General features: G+C 36.1%; 1 protein-coding gene across 2 annotated transcripts in view; it reads right to left on the reverse strand.

The window, feature by feature from the left end:
- The window catches only part of Grm5 (glutamate metabotropic receptor 5), a 551,762-nt gene that overhangs the window by 3,218 nt on the left and 528,343 nt on the right, over positions 1-20,201 (reverse strand). The window contains exon 8 of one of the 2 annotated variants that reach the window (XM_052177672.1): positions 11,195-11,290. The exons of the other annotated variant lie outside the window; for it this stretch is intronic. Within the exon in view, the coding sequence (XP_052033632.1) occupies positions 11,195-11,290 (96 nt within the window). The remainder of the gene's footprint in view (positions 1-11,194; positions 11,291-20,201) is intronic. 2 annotated transcript variants of the gene reach the window in all.

The following is a 20,201-nucleotide window of genomic DNA, read 5'->3' on the forward strand; positions in this document are numbered from 1 at the left end:
GAAGGAGAGTGTGTGAGGGACACACACACACACACACACACACACACACACAGAGAGAGAGAGAGAGAGAGAGAGAGAGAGAGAGAGAGAGAAATTAACAAGACTCTAAGACTAGATATAGAAGATACAAGAGAAATGGAGTCCAATTATGAGCACTCCTTTTCCCTCTGGAACATGAACAAATTACTGTTCCCTAGTAGAAGGGAACTTGATAAGAAAGAAAACCTACTCACACCAGTCTGTTTTTTGTAGAATACTGTTTCCACAAAGACAATGACTTTAACTAGAAGTTCTATGAAGGAGAATCTAAATAAGCAATTAAGGCTGAATAGGACTCTTCAGCAATCAGGTTCAGCGTTTGGTGTCAGGTAAAAGATTTTAAAACCTGTAGTTTAATTCTGGATCTGACATCCAAGATGGTTGGAATAGAAAAAGAGTATTCAGTGCCTCATCAAAAAGCAGTTTGTTCAATTGGTAAAAGTTGTCTTGAGGATTTAATGAGACAATGTAGGTGAAAAGGTATGGTAAGAAGTGGGTGTTTCTTGTTCTGTGTGAGCGCAATATGTCAGAAAAAGAAATCTCTGTATTTACTGCTATTTTCTTTGGGTTTAAGGGAAAGAGAATTTCATAGAAAGTAAACAGTTTGTAGCACCATAAAGTCTTTCCAGTTGTCTTTGTCTGACTAGAGCGCCGCCACAGTTCTATGGCCAAATACACCCTAAACTTTATTCTCCTACACTGTTTTCTTGGATGACCACATCCAGTCCATTTTCTTCATGAATGCTCTGACTGTTCTTCCTTCCCACTGCTGCTTTGCTCCTTCCCTTTGCTTAAGCACATCTTGTCTTCCCTACCCTCTTCTACCTTATTCTCTGTCTCTGTCTCTCTCCTTTTGTGTTTTAGTATAATTGTCTTTGGAAAAAAGGTCTTCCCACCCAAGCCATACTCAGTTGGATTTTCATAACTACAGCATTTAGGCATGTAAGCATTTTGCTCTATATCTGCCTCATTTGCTGGGTGGGAGGCCTGGAAGGCATCCCTAGTTTGTTTCCTGCTATATCCAATACACCCAGTGAATTGAATATGAAAGTTACTTAAATTATTTTTAGGCAATAAATCAATTCATTTTGTAATTTATGCAAGAATGCACTCCCCCTCTCTCTCTCTCTCAGACACACACACACACACACACACACAAAACACACACAGAGACATATGCACACACTGGTTTAAGTGAGTCTTTTTACTTTTTCACTGATGGAAGCTTATGAGGCAACTTGGGCAGATTGTGGTTTTGAGATATGATTCTGACATTGGCAGAACAATCACTTAAGATCTTGGTACTCCTTTATTACTAGCAAAGAGTAGGAGAATAACTATCCACTGACATTACTTCTACAAGAAAACCAGGTGATTACTTTGAAGAGGCTCTTTTACCAAGTACAAAGTCTTTGCAAATGTAGAGGGTTATTCCTCATCATTACAACTTCCTCTCATGAGAAGCAAAAATATATTTATTGCTTCAACTGAGAGCTTTTGTTTCAACTGAAGAATTATATGTTTGTTAGTGGACTAAGGTGGACTAAGGTAAAAGAAAAGCAAAGGAATTGTTGTTTCCTGGTGAATTTTACTTTTCCTCAGTGCAAGTATTGAGAAGTAGAGAAATAAGGCACAGACTAAGACAATCGCTCCAACTTGGGAGGGGACAAAATACCACTTTGTGTTCTTCCAAAGAATATTAACCCCTTTCAAAGTATAATATTATTAATCTAATATCTCCCTTTATGGAAATTTTCTCCTTATCATCAAAAGAAAAAATTGTAATGTTACTTGAGAGTTCTCTTTGCATGGTTAATTCCTTTCCTTTCCAGGGCTGCCAAAATGGTGCCGATTACCTGTATTCTCAGCAGTTGTTCTTCATCCCTTCTCTGTAGGACAGATAAATAATTTACTTATGTCAACAGGCTCTGAATATCAGGTCAGTGACCTCTCCAGTTTCCCTATCCATTTGCCCTAATTTGAGGAAATTAAAGCACCTTCCCCCAGCATGCCACCATTAGGCAGCACAGATCAGAGTCTGATCATCACAAAGATCTGTGGACTATAGAATGTTTGTGTGAATATTAAGCTTGAATATTCTGTGTAGTTATATCCTCCCCAGAGATAATTTATGCTTTTGGTATGATAAAATGAAGATTATAAGCATTGAAGTTTTCATTTTGTTGAATTAAAAAAAAATACAAACCTTAACTTCTTTTTTTTTGTTGAATGGTTTATTAGTACCTTCCTAACTTAAAGAAATTCAGGCCATTAAAAATTAAATATATCCCCTCAAAGTTATTTTCCTTAATGAACCTCTCTTCTTTGTGTATTTTGGTTTTGAGGGTAGTGAGAAGGAAGTTGTACTGAAATCATGTTCTGCCTAAGACAAAAATATTGATAAAAACAGTAAAAGATATTTGGAACATCTTTAGCTAATGATGCCTATGTAGAATTATATTGGAAAATAGTATACCAATAAAAAATTCAGAAATTAAGACTATTATGAGCAGAAAATATGCAACAGTAGTAATATTGCTTCATTAAAATTTTTGCCAGTATTTTCTCTAATTTTGCTTTAACTACAAAGTGTTAAAGTTTTATTAAAAATAGGAATTTAATTTTGTTTATATTCAGACTTTCCAAAAGTAGGTAGTTTGAGCTTTGCTTAAAAGTTTACATATTGATTTTAAAACTTACAGGAAGAAACATACTATGGTATGTATTATCTATATAAATTTCTTCAGTTATGGCCTAAATGTATGTAAAAAGCTATCTCGTTGATAGAAACCATTGAAATAGCTCTGGTGATATACATCTTAGAGACTTACATAGAAAAAACACTCAACTACAAGGAAATGAAGTAGAAGACTGAATTACCAAACACAGATGCAAAGTAAAAATGACACCATCTTTTATGTGTGTGGTATTATATAGAGAGCTTTTAAGAATGACTTGCTTGTCATGGTGCTGGTATGAATGCTGTTACTGGCCTTTTAAAAAATGAGACAACCAAAGTTTAATGTGATAATGTGAGATGGCTTATGCTCCCCAGTTAAGTTAATAAATGGCCACATGTGACATATGCCACATCATTACTTACAGTTCTGATTTCAATGTCCAATTCCTTATACTAAATACACACACACACACACACACACACACACACACATGCACACACACACAAATGTTTTTCTTACAGAGAAGAGAAGAGAAGAGAAGAGAAGAGAAGAGAAGAGAAGAGAAGAGAAGAGAAGAGAAGAGAAGAGAAGAGAAGAGAAGAGAAGAAGAGGCCAGCCATGGCCAAGAGCACATGGAGAGGGGGTGGAGGAAGAGGAGAGGAAGGGCAAGAGAAAAGAAAGAAAAGAAAAGAAGAAAAATTTAGGTAGTGTTTATGATGTATTTATAAAAAGATTCAAGACAGAAAGAATATGTTCTATGGGGATGTGGTGAGGTGTGAGAGAAGGGGATGTCTTGACAGGCCCCTGTCAAAGTATCCCTTCCCCCTAAGGGACCAGCTACATGATGGTATTGTATAGAATAGAGTTTATTTAGGACATAGGGAGGGGAGTTAAGAGAGCAGTAGAAGCAGAGAGAGAGAGAGAGAGAGAGAGAGAGAATGAGAGAAGAGAAGAGAGAGAAGAGAAGAGAAGAGAAGAGAAGAGAACAGAAGAGAAGAGAAGAGAACAGAAGAGAAGAGAAGAGAAGAGAAGAGAAGAGAAGAGAAGAGAAGAAAAGGCCAGCCATGGCCAAGAGCACATGGAGAGGGTGTGGAGGAAGAGGAGAGGAAGGGCAAGAGAAAAGCAAGAGAGTAGCAAGAGTAAGAGAGGGAAGAGGGCACAAGGAGACCCTTTTATAGCGGGTCAGACATACCTGGCTATTGCCAGGTAACTGTGGGGAGGAGAATCTCTCTGGCTGTCACCAGGTAACTTTGGGGGTGGAGTTTAGACAGAATGTTTACAGGTTGAAGATGGGGTGTGCTTTAAGTAGGTAAGGGAGTCATTTGACCTGTATTCTGTTTTACCCCGTGCCTCAGTGCTTCTTAGTTACATAGTTACTACATAGGAATAAAAAAGAAAAACTCTCTGTACCCTTGCTTGTTATTAATTCCATAGCATCTGTTGATTAGACACCAACATTTGCCAGATATAATGACTAGATGCCTTGATGAAGGCATCTAAAGCCAGAATCGATATATGTTGATATTATGTGACAGTTGTTCAGTCTCTTTTCATGCTTTGATTCAACAAAACCACTTTTTTAGATAGCTCTAATTCTCTACAGCTTAGTTTCAGAATTTCAATGGATGGTTCAGGTTCTATTTGTATGAGTACTCTACAGTCAGACCATCTTAACAATTCTGGTATTTTTACTAGCATAGGAAAAATGGTTTGAATGAGAATGGCCCCACAGGAAACCAAGTACTATTGTTCTGTTAAAGAAACACATCAATAAAATGACTTCTAAAGACATACTGTTATACTCACAGATCAGTGCCTAACTTAGCCATCACCAAAAAGCCCTCTTTTTGCAGTAGATGGGAACTGGCACAGAGAAGCACAATTGGACAATGGGTAGAGAAGGAGAGATTTTGGAGCACTCATTTATAAGTGAATTTCTTTATCAAATGCCTCTAAACAGGGATCAAGGGGTATATGCAAAAGATGCAGAAAGATTTTGAAGAGTCAGGTGGAATGGATGAGTCTAAGGAAACAGAGCCCTTTAGATACAACAGGACTGACACACACATGAACTCACAAAGACAGTGGCAGCACCCGCATGGGCTGTATGGGTTCAGGCCAGATGGAGTCTCAGTGTTGAGAGAAGAAAATGGACAAGGACTCCCCCCACCTCTAACCAAGAAGCTATCTGCAATGTATAACCCATGGCAAAGAAAAAAATTAGTTTTCTCCAGTGGAGTCTTATTGGGTACATAAACCATACTTCAGGGTAGGCCTTATGCCCAGGAGTAGATAGCCTACATGAAATGAATTCACTGGTATTTTTGTAGACACATGGTCGAACTTGGACTAAAGTATTTAGGCTGATTGGCAGGTATAAATGTAGTCTATAAGCTTGATTAATAAGTGAGTGAAGAAAAAAATCCCCATGATCCATTTCTGTTCTATTCTTCTACCATAAAAGTCTCAATTATTTAATGCTATGCATTTGATCTTTTTTTCTCTGCATTTTGACTTGAGGTACCATTATCTATTATTGTCTTGAACTTTCTCCACTGCTTCACCTATTGGCAGTGTTTCTAATGTAGCACCACTTCCATACAGGAAGATGTTAAACTATAACTGATATTTGCCAAGTTAATTGGTCCCTTAGAGACTGAAGAACAGTGAAGTGATGTAAGCAAAATAGGGTTGTTCAAGAAGAGGTAGCTTTGTTAGTATAGGAATGCTGTGCCATGGTGCTAAGGTTTAAATGAGTGTGATAAGGTGAAAATGAGATGGAATGTTCTTGTGGGAGAACTACAGGAAGAAAACACATTTCCTCCTGCTCACTGATGTTTTCCTTTTAGCATAAAACAGACAGAGAGACAAACAAAAACAAACAAACACAAAAACCCCTTTAGAAAGAATTACGACTGAAAAAAGTGTTTCAAGGAAACATTTGCAAGTGTAGTTAATACAGTCTAAAATCCGAGGACTTTAAGTAACATTGATAAAGAAAATCCATTAATGTTCATATTGCATATTTAACAGAGAAATGTATTCCACCAACCTTCCTATCAGTTTCTGTGATGTGCTTTTTCTCTCTTTACTACCAATGGCTGCATATTTCTATGATCATTGCACCATATATTATTTCCTCTCAAGCCTTTAATCGCTAACAAAGTTCTCTTGGAAGAAGCACTTTTCTTTACCTTCTATGGTATAACAGCAAGAGGAGGCCTTTTCTAATGTTGCTAAAGTACCTGGTGCTATCAGTACCTAGGTTGTTAAGGTATCTGATTCTACCTGTACTGCCAATGCTGCATCCATGTGCCTAGAAAGAAGCAGTGCTTTACAAAGCAGACTGTATCATTGATTATGTGCTGGAGTTTGGCATCTTATTTAGTCATTATAGTTTTCTTTCTTAAATTAATTGCTTTCTTCTGATCCATGATTCAGTTACCTGCATTGAAATCTAGAAACTGAAGTACAGATTATTCTGACATATACCTTCTAAACTTTGTGTCAAGTGTTCCGATTAAGATAAGAAGAGTATTTATGATTGCATATTTTTCCCCGAAATAGGAAATGATTGTTTTTCAGCAATAACTATAAAACATTGCAATTTAGTAAAGAAACAAAACAAAACAACAAAAAACAAAACAAACAAACAAGATACAGTTGTTTGTATGTGTGGGCTGGTCAGAAAGCCAGAGATTTTATAGGGAACTCAGCTGATTATAAATCTTGTATAAAGCATGCTATTGGGGATAATAATAGAGTCCTGAGAGAGTTGTGCTCCATTTCAATAGAACTGGTAATTTTACTCGTGTTATCAAGTTTGACCTTCATGACAGCTCTGTGTCATAGCATTTTCTAAATGGTCCTCCTATTTGAAAGTCAACTCCCACACTAAATCTACAGCATCCCGAGTGCAGGAGTTCCAGTGCTTATAATGGTACCAGGTGTCAAATTGCAGGCTGGGAAGTTTAGTGAAATGAGGCAAATTATACAATCTGGAGTGTTCAGCATACATAGGTATTATTACAGTAAATAAGAAAACTCAGGTGTGTGGATCTTAGCTAAATTACTGAAGTCAAAGTTACTGAGAGAACAGTGTGCCAAATCTACAAGGAAAATTAAGCAAACTGGTAAAAGTCATCTTGTTTTGTGTATAAATGATGATCCAACATCTTAAAAGAAAACCATATTGAAGAACCGAACTAGTTCATGAGACACAGAGTTAGATAAAATGATAAATTTAAAAATTTTTAGTACTCAGTTTTTCAAGATTTTATCCATATTATGAAGAGAGAATAAAAGCAGGAAGTATGCTACACAGTCCAGTACACACTTAACATCATAAAAGTTCCAACTTCCTTAATGTTAAGCAATTGTCCTTTTTAGCTTGGCTCCTTTCATCATAAAATATTTTAATTTTTTCCTTCCATTTTATAGGAACTCATTAACTACAGATGTGACTAAAAGGAAGGGTGTGAATGCAAGAGACCAGTAAAGTGCCCTGAGGATGCTAGAGATACTAGATGAAATCAGTTTTTCAACTAATTAGAGGTAGCTCTTCATAAAACCAATGTTGTGACTTATTAACAATAAAAATTCCCAGGTTGAATTCATAAAATAAGCTCACACCACCTTCTTTCCTTCCAGTTCTGGTGAGTAGCTACACATCTATGTACTTTTTTTTAACTAATAGAGCCCTTTCTTAGGGACAAGTAACTATTATGATTCTCTTTCATGAGTCACTATAAACACATTAGAGCACAAACTCTGATGTGTTCTCTGTGCCCTATAGAACATGAAGATGATAATATCCACTTTTGAACTTTAGTCATTCCTGGGGTTGGGAGGGTATTTTTCATGAACTCACATGGCAACTACAGCAGGGTTGAGAGAATACCCTACAGCACTTCCCTGATCAGTATCTCTATTACTTCTGCAGTCTGAAAAATTCTGACACACATTTAGATTGTACACTGAAAAGATGAAAAATTCTACTATATTCAGACACAAGTGCACAAACTGTGAATTTAAAGATAATATAGAAACACAGAACATCATGAAGCTGGTGTGTCAGTCAGTGCATGTGATGATTTAATCCCTTTAGCAATGTTTGGATGTCAAAAGGAGGGCAGAAGTGAACAAGTATGAGGGTTAATTTTAACAGCTAGACTGAGAGGATTTAGAATTATCAGGTAAACAGTATCTGGTTATGTCTATGAAGAGTTATCAAGACTAGGTTAACTTAGGTAGGAAGTACCTCCCTAAATATTGGAGGTACTGTTCCACGATCTCAGGTTTCAACCTGAATAATAAGAAAGCAAGCTGAGTAACAGCACTCAATACCCTCTGCTTCTTGACTGTGGATGCAATGTGACCAATTGCGTAAAATTCCTTCTACCCCGTACTTCCTCACAATGACCAACTATACCCCCAACACGTGAGTCAAATAAATTTTCCTTATTTAATTTCCTTTAGGTTAGCTATTTTGTCACAGGGCAGTGAGAAAATTGTGGAATATAGAGCCCATCTGTCTCTGGCCCTAGCAATACACTAATGTAAGATGATGTGACAGGATTAGTTCTCCTGTCACTACCTTATTGTTGAGCCCTCTTAAGCAGCCACCAAACTCTGGGGGGATAATTCCAGACATAAATTTTTCTATCAATTATATAATTTTAGTAAAGCAACCAAGCATATGAGAAGTATAGTTTTTGTGGTCAACTGAATTTCTTTTAGTATTTCACTGGGACCACAAAATGTGTTTAATAAACATTACAAAACAGGTCCAAGTCTTTACAGAGGAAAGATAGTATGTGACTACATGCCACCACTTTGAGTAGTGATCTAGGGAAACTTTAGGAAGAACAGAAAAAGAAAGGAAGCCTTGGCAGCTGACCAGGGCAATATCTGTAGGTGAAGAAAAATATGTCTATTTTTCTTCCTGTTAAATCTTTAGTTCCCAAGTAAGCCAATTTGAACTAATTATTCTAGGTTTTCACTTAGAAATTGCTTCCGTAAAATTTACTTGTGTCTTGATCTATTTTTTTGGTGTTCATTTAAAGCTTATCACTATCATATATCTGTGTATTTATGAAATCAAATGTAAACTTGGGAAAAATACACTCATTTTGTGAATGCTGACATTCCTTACTTCTTGTGAAATTTTGGGTCTTTTTCTCTCCTGAGGTATTCTTAGTATATCAAAATGAATCATTTCTTTTTTTTTCTGCTTTTTTCCTCATCTCTTCTTCTCTTTCTCTCAGTGTTTTATTTTATAGCAAGGAAGTGAGAAGAAAAATTATCTTGAAAAGATAATTTGTGTCTAATTATCTCTGCTTCTCTGTGGGGCTTGGGGTATTATTTCCAGCAAAATGCTCTAGCTTACACTAGTCCCCTTTCCTCCTAGGACATATCCATGCAATAACGCCTGTGATTACCTTGCTCACATTCAAAGAAGTGAACACATAAAACTCAAATATTATTTTGCTGTTGTGTGGGCTGTTCATGGAGTACATATTGAAATAGCCATCTCTGTACATCTGAATCTGACCCTGAGACACTTGTCCTATTGGATTTGCTGTGCCTCACCCACACACTATATGGCCTACTCTTTTTGTCTGCCATTTTTTATGCTTAGTCATGGCAGACTTGAGGAAATACAATCTCTGGACTGACTAGATATGAGAGTAGTATTCTAGTAGTTGGTTAAAAATTCCTGAGGCCACTGAATGGAATAACTTGGAATTATTGCTTATCTTACATAGCTGCACAGAATTCTCCAGATGTGTAGCTTATTCCAAAATGTCAGTTTATAATCTGGCTAAATTGAAATACTGTTAGGTTAAGAAGTCTAGGGTTGCATACCCATGGTTTTCTCCAATGTGTTTGATAGAGAGCTACAAGTATGGATTTGGAATTCCAGTTCTAGACTTCATATCAGAAGTCACTCTGGATATAACTCTCTAGCTTTCATTAGATGTAATCAGTTTTCTTGTCTATTCTACTCCAGAGCTGCTGGATTATGTTTATAAGGACAGAATTTATACTGTCCATTTTGTACTATCTAGGTGAAAGAAAATCAGGATCCAAAGTGTAGTTAGTTAAATCACTTCCATAAAACCATCTGTTAAGACCCAGAGATATCTGTAAAAGAGATTTTGGGCAGAAAACTGTGTACAGATAAAAGGGCCTATGTGTATACACACTCATTGCATTGTCTTTGAGAGCCATGAACCTGATTTGTTAAGCTCTTAGCTATGGGCTCTCTGATGTCAGCCACACAGTTTCTGAAACCATTTTCCCAGACTGCCATGAATAGATATCAGCAGTGGTGCAGTGTGGCGGTTCTTGATAGATGTGAGCCATTATTCTGAAAATGAGAAAGATCCCACCACTGAGGAAGCAAACAGAATTTTTTGGAAGTAGAATTTCAACAGGAGTCAACAGTCTTAACTTCTGATTACACAGCTGGCCTCAAGCTCTAAGCACATGCAAACACAAATGGACGCACTATTTCCTGAACTTCCTCATTTGACAAACAAACAACGATCTGAAATACTTTCCCCTAACAGCTCCACACCACAGCTGAATTGAGAAATGACCCAAAAAATAGAACAGGAGAGTTAGCTCACAGTGAGGTAATTTCTCAGTACTCAGTTTTTCCAGCATTTTGGAGCTGTTTAATAGCACCCTAATTGCCTATGTCTCTAGAGCCCCTTTCTTAAAACGTAGTTGCATGCAAATAAAGCACGTTCATTTCATGCAACACAGCTCAGTTGTTGCTGATAGTTCCAAGTACCCCATTCCACAGGGTACAATTCAGTTGGAAGTCCCTAGTACGAAGAAACATGCAGAGCACAGCGATAGGAAGGTTTCACCACCAACACAACAAAGTCAAGGAGCTGCAAAGCTATAGCCAGAGGAGGATTAGCTTTCCTGATTTCAGTTCAAAAAATGTCTCTTTCATTATAGTCCACTTGGTTGGCTTTGTCTTTGCTCATGGCTATGATACATTACATTCAAAGTAACTCACATTAATTTCCTGGCTCAGTGTTCTCTCCATTGCAACCCTTTCCTCAAATCCAGTCCTAGTCTTTTGCATTTATTTCATTAAACAATCGGATATTCCTAAAATATGATTTTCCTCCAATATCTTCTACTTTGCAAACTCCAGAACTCTTTAGCCAATAAATTAAAATCCAATGAAGAACTGACTGTTAGCTAAGCCTTCAGACATGCAAAGCACACAACCCTAAGAAACAGCAGCATCTGGGACAGGAGGCTCCCATTAGTTGACATGAAGATGGTATAGGTTTTATAATTCAAACACAAACAGCAAACCAATGGTGGCCAGCATTGGACTTACTGGATGGGATGCATAACTGAGCAGGGACCCATACAGGGAGCCGCCTCTTCCTCTAGCTCGCATACATTTATTTCACACCACCTCAGGCCACTCACAGTTTTCTTACCTGCTCATTGTTGCTCTCCCACCATTCCCCATACTCCCTTTGGGGGTGAAACACTCTATTTCCGACTTGTGCTGGGCCAGTCTCCTGTCTTTGTACCTGGTAAGCATGAACAAGGACAGGAGCAAACAGAAAGATGTGATTGTGTGCTTAACCTCCAGGCTGAGGAAGAGCCATGATTGCAAACATGATCACCCCACAGCAAAATAAAGATTTCTGCTTCTCACTGTAGTGGAATCTGACCTGTGGTATTTACTCAATGATGTCAATGGTATATGGAAAAATCAGAAAAAATTGTGTTACTTTGGGATTAACTCTCTATACATAACAGATTAAGCTACAAATGTATCACATCTGTTAGTAAATAATAATAAGTATTCAATTTCTAGCATCTAGAAGAGATGATAATCAGTAAAGATTTGTTTAGTGCTTACCATGCATGAGACTCTGCACTAAAGCTTTACCTAAATTTTATCCTGTCAGCAGTCCTGTGACAGAGGCTCTGTTATGGTTATTTCCATGTGACTGAAGAAGAAATGTAAAATTGTAAAGATTAAATTGACAAAAGACAATAAGTAAATGGTTTATCTGTATGCTGAATATAAAGTATAAGGTTAGAATCCAACTTTAGCCTCCCACCATCAAACTTTTAAAATTAAACTCTGTCAATCATCTATCTTACTGATAGATACCATATCCGAATATTTATTGTATATACTGGCAATATTAAAGGGAAAAATGGCCTGTTAGACAGATAGATAGAGAGTATGTATATGTACCTCTCTCTATATATACCTATATATGTTTTAACTTTTATACACACACACACACATATGAAACATTCCTATAAACATTAAACATTTGTAAGTCTTTTTTCTTTTCCTTTGTGAGCCAGTTTTGGGTAGCCCAAAATTTGGATTGTGACTCAAATACATTTTGTCAAAGAATCAATTGCTCATATTCCCAGTGGGGCTACAACCTGTTTTGTCTAAAATGAGTAATGATATCTCTTTAATATGAATCTATAATGTGTACAAAGTGAACCCTTCTGAAGACTCTTTTGAGATGGAGTGCTGATCTAGAAATAGGTTCTTACTCATTGTTGTAAATCTGTGGGGTGTGGCAGGATTTTCCATGTCCAATATATGTAGTTATTAGTGCAGCAAGAGGCTTGTGCCTGGACAGGGAAAAAGGAGGCAGAGCTAAGGAACAGAAACAGGTGTAAGATGGAGGAGAAGAAGCAAGATGAAGGTTGGACAGGAAAAAGACTTTGATCTTCTGTGGTTTTAATTAGCCACAGATAGTTATGAATATCATATAGGGATAAAATAATTGGGATAACTTGCCTAATCTTAGTGGGCAGCTTTCTTTTGCTATATATATTTTTTATTGAAAATGGAAGTAAAAATACTTTAAAATAAAATTAAAGATTTACATGGAAAATATTTCAGATAAATGCGTTAAAATCAACAATTTTCATGGAAAATTAAAGAGTAAAGTGGTAGACATGCAAATAATTTCTGAATTAATTAAATATGGAATAGAAATACTTTATGATACAGCTGAAGATTTGCATGGAAAATATTTCTGATAAAATTGTAGAAAAATGTAGAAAAACATGTTAGAATTGAAGATTACCATAGAAAATTTTATATAGATATAATAATGGTAGGCATAAAAGTATTCCTAAGTTGATTGAAAGTGGAATTATAAACATTTTCTGATAAACTTGAAGATCTATTCCCCATTCCTAGGCAATCATGAATAAAATTAGGTTAAATGTATATTTAAAAAAGGTCATTCTAAGTTGATTGAAGGTGGAATTATAAACATTTTCAGATAACATTGAAGATTTACATGGAAAATATTTCTGGTAAAATACAAGAGATATATAGATAAACACGTTAAAATTGACTATTTCATAGAAAAGTTTACATATAAAATGTTAGATATAAGAACTCTTTCTAAATTGATGGAAGGTGGAATTATAAATATTTGTGATAAAATCAAAGACTTACATTGAAAAATTTCTGATAAAATAGAGGAAATATATAGAAAGACATAATAAAATTGAAGAGTATCATGAAAAATAATGCAGATAAAATGGTATATGTCTTAAAAAGACATTACTAAAATAATTAAAAGAGGGATTACAGATATTTTCTGATATAATTGTAGACTTACATGAGAAATATTTCATTAGTTTATGTCTTTTTATTGGGGAGTTGAGTCCATTGTTGTTAAGAGATATTAAGGAATAGTGATTGTTGCTTCCTGTTATTTTTGATGTTATTTTTATGTTTGTGTGGGTATCTTCTTTTGGGTTTGTTGGAAGATTACTTTCTTGCTTTTTCTATGGTGTAGTTTCCTCCTTGTGTTGGCATTTTCCATCAATTATCCTTTGTAGGGCTGGATTTGTGCACAGATATTGTGTAAATTTGGTTTTGTCGTGGAATATCTTGGATTCTCCATTTATGATGATTGAGAGTTTTGCTGGGTATAGCAGCCTGGGCTGGCATTTGTGTTCTCTTAGGGTCTGTATGAGATCTGCCCAGGATCTTCTAGCATTCATCATCTCTGTTGAGTAGTCTGGTGTGATTCTGATAGGTCTGCCTTTATAAGTTAGTTGCACTTTTCCCCTTACTGCTTTTAATATTCTTACTTTGCTTAGTGAATTTGGTGTTTTGATTATTATGTGCTAGGAGGACTTTCTGTTCTGGTCTAATCTGTTTGGAGTTCTGAAGGCTTCTTGTATGTTCATGGGCATCTTTTTTTCTAGGTTAGGGACGTTTTCTTCTACAATTTTGTTGAAAATATTTTACTGGGCCATTTAAGATGTAAATCCTCACTCTTGTCTATACTTATAATCCTTAGGTTTGGTCTTCTCATTGTGTCCTGGAGTTCCTGGATGTTTTGGGTTACCAGCTTTATACATTTTACATTTTCTTTGACTGTTGAGTCAATGCTTTTTATGGTATCTTCATCACCTGAAGTTCTTTCTTCTATCTCTTGTATTCTGCTATTGATGCTTGCATCTATGACTCCTGAATTCTTTCCAAGGTTTTCTATCTCCAGAGATGTCTCACTTTGTGATTTCTTTATTGTTTTAACTTCCACATTTAGATGCTGGATGGTTTTGTTCAGTTCCTTCACTTGATTTTTTGTGTTTTCCTGTAATTCTTTAAGGGATTTTTGTCTTTTTTCTTTAATGGCTTCTGCCTGTTGACCCATGATCTCCTGTATTTCTTTAAGGAATTTTTGTGTTTCCTCTTTAAGGGCTTTTACCTGCTGACCAGTGTTCTCCTGTATTTCTTTAAGGGAGTTATTTAAGTCTTTCTTGAAGCCCTCTATCAGCATCATGAGATATTTTAAATCCAACTCTTGCTTTTCAGGTGTGTTGGGTTATCTGGGACTTGCTGTGGAGGGAGAACTGGGTTCTGATGTTGCCATGAGGCCTTGGTTTCTATTGGTAGGGTTCTTGTGCTTGACTTTTGACATCTGGTTATCTCTGAGGCTAGTTGGTATTGTTGTCTCTGGCTGGAGTTTGTTTCTCCTTTGGGCCTGTAAGCCTGTGTCCTTACTCCTCTGAGCTCAAAAGTGAAAGCATTGTTGGGAGATCTCTCTCTCTCTCCTGGAGAGCTATGCACAGAAGGTTGAGGAGTTTCCTGACTCCCTAGTGCAAATGGCAGAGGGAAGACTTCAATCCCAGCTGCTCTACTGATCTTATGCCCTGTGTGCTGATAGTTGGTCCCCTCCAGAGATAAGATAGAGATCTCACCTCTGCATTCAGAAGTGAAACATTGATCTCTCTTGGTGAGCTATGCACAGAAGGCTGTGGAGTCTCCTGCCTCCCTGGTACAAATGGTGGCGGCAAGACTTCTGTCCCAGCTGCTCCACTGATCTTATTGGTGGGCAGCTTTTTATCATTATCAATTGGCTCTGAAATTATTGTATGGGCTCCTTATGAATTAATAATTTATTGGTACATAAATATGACTGATTATTTATAAGTTTCTAGAGTTTTGATTTGCTGGATTACTGGAAGGTAGAACCACTGTCCACAGGAAGTTTATGGCTGAGAGGGGTATGGGAAGCACTAAACAAGTGAACTGGAACTGGGAAGACAGCAATCAGGCACTGCTGAAGCCAGTCTAGAGGCAGAGGGAGCAGGAACAAGCTGGTGCCCAGCAGTAGTGTGCGAAGTCTGCTGGTATTTTTTTAATATTTCCCACAAGAGTGGGGTAAGAGGAGAAACAGTCTGCTTTGATTCCAAATAAGAAGAGTAAGAGTGTCTTAACTTATTCTGCCAAATTCACCAGCCAAGCCAATAGAAAACAATTTCCAGTATATCTTGCAAGGTACAATGCTTGAGAGTATATACTTTTTCTCAGGATCTTGCCCTGATTCTTGGTCTTCACCAGGAAACGAGAAAGACAGCTACTATGTGAAGATTTGTTAACCCTAGGTGAGTCCTGGTCTTTTCAGTTTCTCTTTCAATTTCATCAAAATGTAATGTAATTACGATAATTTTAACCCTAAGAGATATTAGGAACTTTTTTCTCTTCCAACGTGTCAAGACTATTTTCTATTTGAATTAAAAATGATCATTACATCAAACTCAATAGAGGTTATGGGCTAATTTATGAACTAGCTGTTAGTTAAGCATCTGTAATTAATAAGATGTAGGCTTATATGTTAACCTGCTAAGGCAAAAATAATCTCTAGATTTTGCCTTAGCAGGTTCACAGAATTATGGGAGGAGAAAAAGGCCATCCAGAAGAAAGAACTTTTTTGGGAAAGTACAACATACAGCAAAGGCGAAATGGGCAATCTTTGTTTTGTGAAAGAATATCTTAGAAAGTAAGCTGTGGTTAATTGTCTGTCATTGGACAACACTCCATATACCAGTACTAAATACTTAGAATTTATTTGTGAATTGGGTGATGCAACCAAAATAATATTGTACAGATCCAACTAAAATTGGATTCCTGGAGTATTATATTTGTTATGGCCTTTCATTTCTTACAAGAAGAACTTACCATATTTTGAAAATCTTCTTTTAGATTAGTGTCTGGAAAATAACTTGAAGTTTTCACTAATGTTTTAAAAACACCTACATGTTTATTACTCTATTTCCTGGTTCTGCCTCTCTCTCTAGATCTTTGGGTTTACATTGCTCCTTCCATCCCCATCCCCTCCCTATGTCTGTCTTCCTTTTGTACTCATCATCTTTCTTGCTCTCTCCCTCTTCCCCTCCCTCTCCCCCTCTTCCTCTCTCCCTCTCTCTCCCTCTGTCCCTCTTTCCCTTTCTCCCTCTCTCTCCTCCCTTCCCCTCCCTCTGTCCCCCTCTCTCTTTCATTAGTTCTTGGATGTTTACTCTTGCTTCCATGTTCATTTTCCCTCATGTCATCATACATGTCTTTGTAGTGTTTACTTATACAATTTTAAATATATTCTAAACAGCATATTCTATCAAAACATAAACTTTTCTGATAAGAACTTTTACAGGCCAATCAATCTATCTATCTGTTCATCTATTCATTCATATATCTATTGATGAATCTATCTATAAAGTTAGACAGGCAGCCAACTATTAAATGAAACAAACATCCAAATAACTAGACAACAAACTAATTAAACAACCAACCACTTGAACAATCATCTGCCCACCCAGTCATCCAACCAATCAACCAACAAGTAGCAAATCCCTAATGAAAAATGAGATCTATTAAAAAAATAACGTACAAGAAATCACACCAACAAACAACAAAAAATATATTTTGGTAATGAAAAAATTACTGCAGAGTTTTAGAACTTACTACAAAGTAACCTAAGTAACATAAGTTGAAATTAATATGGTTCAGGCTGACTCCCTTTCCCTTGTAGGTGACTTTCTTGCCTATATATAATTGCAACTTTTTTTAGTTACCAAATACTAACTTAACATTTACTCAAAATATTAACTTTTTAATACTCTTCATTGAAGATATACAAGTATTTCTACTTAAGTCAATTCAAAAGGTATGAAAGTATTAAACATAGCTTAAACTTTGTAAAATTCTAGTTTTTAACCTGATGACCTGAATTTGATCCTTAGACTTATTAGACTGACTCCTGGATTGAGAGACCTATTTAACCACAATTGTCCTCTAATTCCTTATGTATGCAGTACCCATATCTTTTTATGATATCTGCAAAAACAATAAAGATATGTACTCTTTTTGGGCCTTCTTTAAAAAAATTGTGTGGTATATGTGTGTGTATGTGTATGGGTTGTATGTGGACTTCAGTTTGAACCTAAGACCTTATGCATCCTAATACATGGTCTTTTATTGAGATGCATACCTATTCATATTGAAATGATTTTATGTAAAACATTTTAAAGCTTTACTATGGATAGTACATTAATAGAGTGGGAGAATAATTTTGAAGAAGAAATAAATAGGAATATGCTCTTTCAGAAAACATCATTTACCATTATAATCTATCCCATTTGTAAACCAAAATTATGATTTCTTCTGCTTCCTTTTGCTTTTTAGAAGATAAGTATGCCTCAATTTGGGAAGATAATGTTGAAAAAAAGAGTCTTCCTTGGTTAACAATGTACAAAAGTATTCAGTTACTGAGTGAGGTACATTTGATGTACTAATCAGAGAAGTCATACAAAGTCACAAAAATTATAAAATCTGTGTAGTTAGGTGTGAAAATGATTTCAGTACAATGAAGTAATTGGTTAGATCCACAGCACCTATGTAATTGCTTATGAGTGTAAACTTAATTCTGGAGAGGTAGAGTGTAGAGAAAGATGCCTTTGATTCATTGGTTATCCAGACTAATCTAGTAAACTAACATGTAAGTCATAGGATTTTGAACAAGTACAGTTTGACTTCTGGTTTACACACACACACACACACACACACACACACACACACACACACTCACAAAGGATTCTTATGTCAGTAAGTAAAAGAGAATTTTAAGATTACTTAGGCATAAACCTAGGAACCCAGAGAATTGATCAGAGTATATAAAGGAACCGTATACTATTTGTAACACATTGCCACTGAAGAACTAGTCTCTGAATGAAAAAAGGGAAATGGAAATTTTACTTTAGGAGATTATCAACTTTCAAACCAGACTTTGTTGTTATTATTTGCTTTCTTTGTTTTGTCTCATAGTGCTTGAACTTGGTTCTAGAGATCTCCCCATGCTAGTACAATGCCCTACTACTGACACTTTACACAGCTCATTGAAATAACACTATAGAGTTAGGTCAAGAGCTAAAGGATGAGAAAAGGGTGAAGATATTTAAGGAAAGGAATTAATTGTATAGATTTTTGAAACAAAATAATTATGGGGGGCAAAGAAGGTAGAGGACATTTTTCTACTTGATTATTACCTTACCCTTTCCAAATGTTTGCTCAAAGGTCAGTACGCTCTAATACATCCACCTCATTCAAAAGAACAAGCATCACTTCTTCACTTTCTATTACTACTTTATGCTTTTCTCAAGAATAGTTATACAATCTAAATATTATTTTACTTTGTTCTTTATTCTACTGTTTACTTTTCTCAATAATATCTGTAACAAAGGTAAACTCTTTGAAGGCATGGGCTTTGACTATTTTTAATTACTGCTTGCTTCTCTATGCTTCTGACATTGGTAAACTCTTCATTTATAGGTGATAATATTTGTCAATTGATGGCCTGGATAAATGGCATGAATAACAGAAGAGTTAAATTATGAAGACTTATTTCTACATTAGAAAAGAAAAAGAAGCTTATCACACTCATGCTATGCGCTATTGGACTAATCAATGAAATAAGAGTAATTATCAATGAGAGCAAAATGGATGAGATTGTAATCATGTCAGTGAAAGGATGAAATAACTAATTTGGACAATGCTACTGTCCAAATGTTTATAACCCTTCAAAAGTGTTTGGCATCTTAATCTCTAGCATAACAGTGCTGTACTAGATGTCTCACAAATAGGATTCATGCCCATAAAACAGAGACTGCAAAAGACTCACATCCTACATCCACCAGCTGGGGACATACAGAAAAAAAATTCTAAAAATTCAAAATTATGATTATTTTAAATTCCTCACATTCCATCATTTAGATATCTAAAATTTTATTCAAAGAATAAAATATATTAGCTTTAATAGTACCTTCAAAGAACTACAGCCCTGAATCATCAAAGAATAATATGTCAGAAACTTGAAAACACTTTCTTTTTCTTTTTTCTTCTCCCTCTCCCTCTCTCCCTCTCTCCCTCTCTCTCCCTCTCCCTCTCCCTCTCCCTCTCCCTCTCCCCTCTCCTTCTCCTTCTCCCTCTCCCTCTCCCTCTCCCTCTCCCTCTCCCTCTCCTCTCTCTCTCTCTCTCTCTCTCTCTCTCTCTCTCTCTCTCTCTCTCTCTCTCTCTCTCTCTCCTGGATGTTATAATCCAAATATTTTTCAAAGGAGAGGATAGATTTTGGAAGCTGTTTTAGGAGTTGGAGAGGGACCGTAAGGAATAGATATGATCAAAATGCATTGTATATATGTATGATATTATCAAAGACTATATAGACATTGTTGACTTCCACTAGACACTGAATGTGGGAAGTTTTTTTTATCTTTTTAGCTCCCAGACTGTGAGAAATAAATCTTGTTCAAAAGTCACTTAGTTATTTTGTTAATACTAGTCTATACAAACTAAAAAAGACCCACAGATAGTTAATGGATTATGCATGGAAACAGAAAAAAATGATGGACACATAGTGAAATCACAAAGCCAAAAATTCATAGAGCATGCTTCTTCCCTAACTTTGGATCCAGTCATTCATAAAATGAGATAAGACGTGACATCCTGTACATTTGATTAACAATTATAGTCTTGTACAAAAGGTTTCCTGCACCATATGATTCCTTCTGAAAGCTTTCCCCCATCCTTTAAACCAAGAGCTTGTGGCTTAAAAAGTCTCTAATTCCACCTTTGTATCCAGGACCTTACAGGAGAAAGTCTTA

This window comes from Apodemus sylvaticus, chromosome 1 (assembly GCF_947179515.1).
Source record: "Apodemus sylvaticus chromosome 1, mApoSyl1.1, whole genome shotgun sequence".
NCBI classification, from domain to species: domain Eukaryota; kingdom Metazoa; phylum Chordata; class Mammalia; order Rodentia; family Muridae; genus Apodemus; species Apodemus sylvaticus.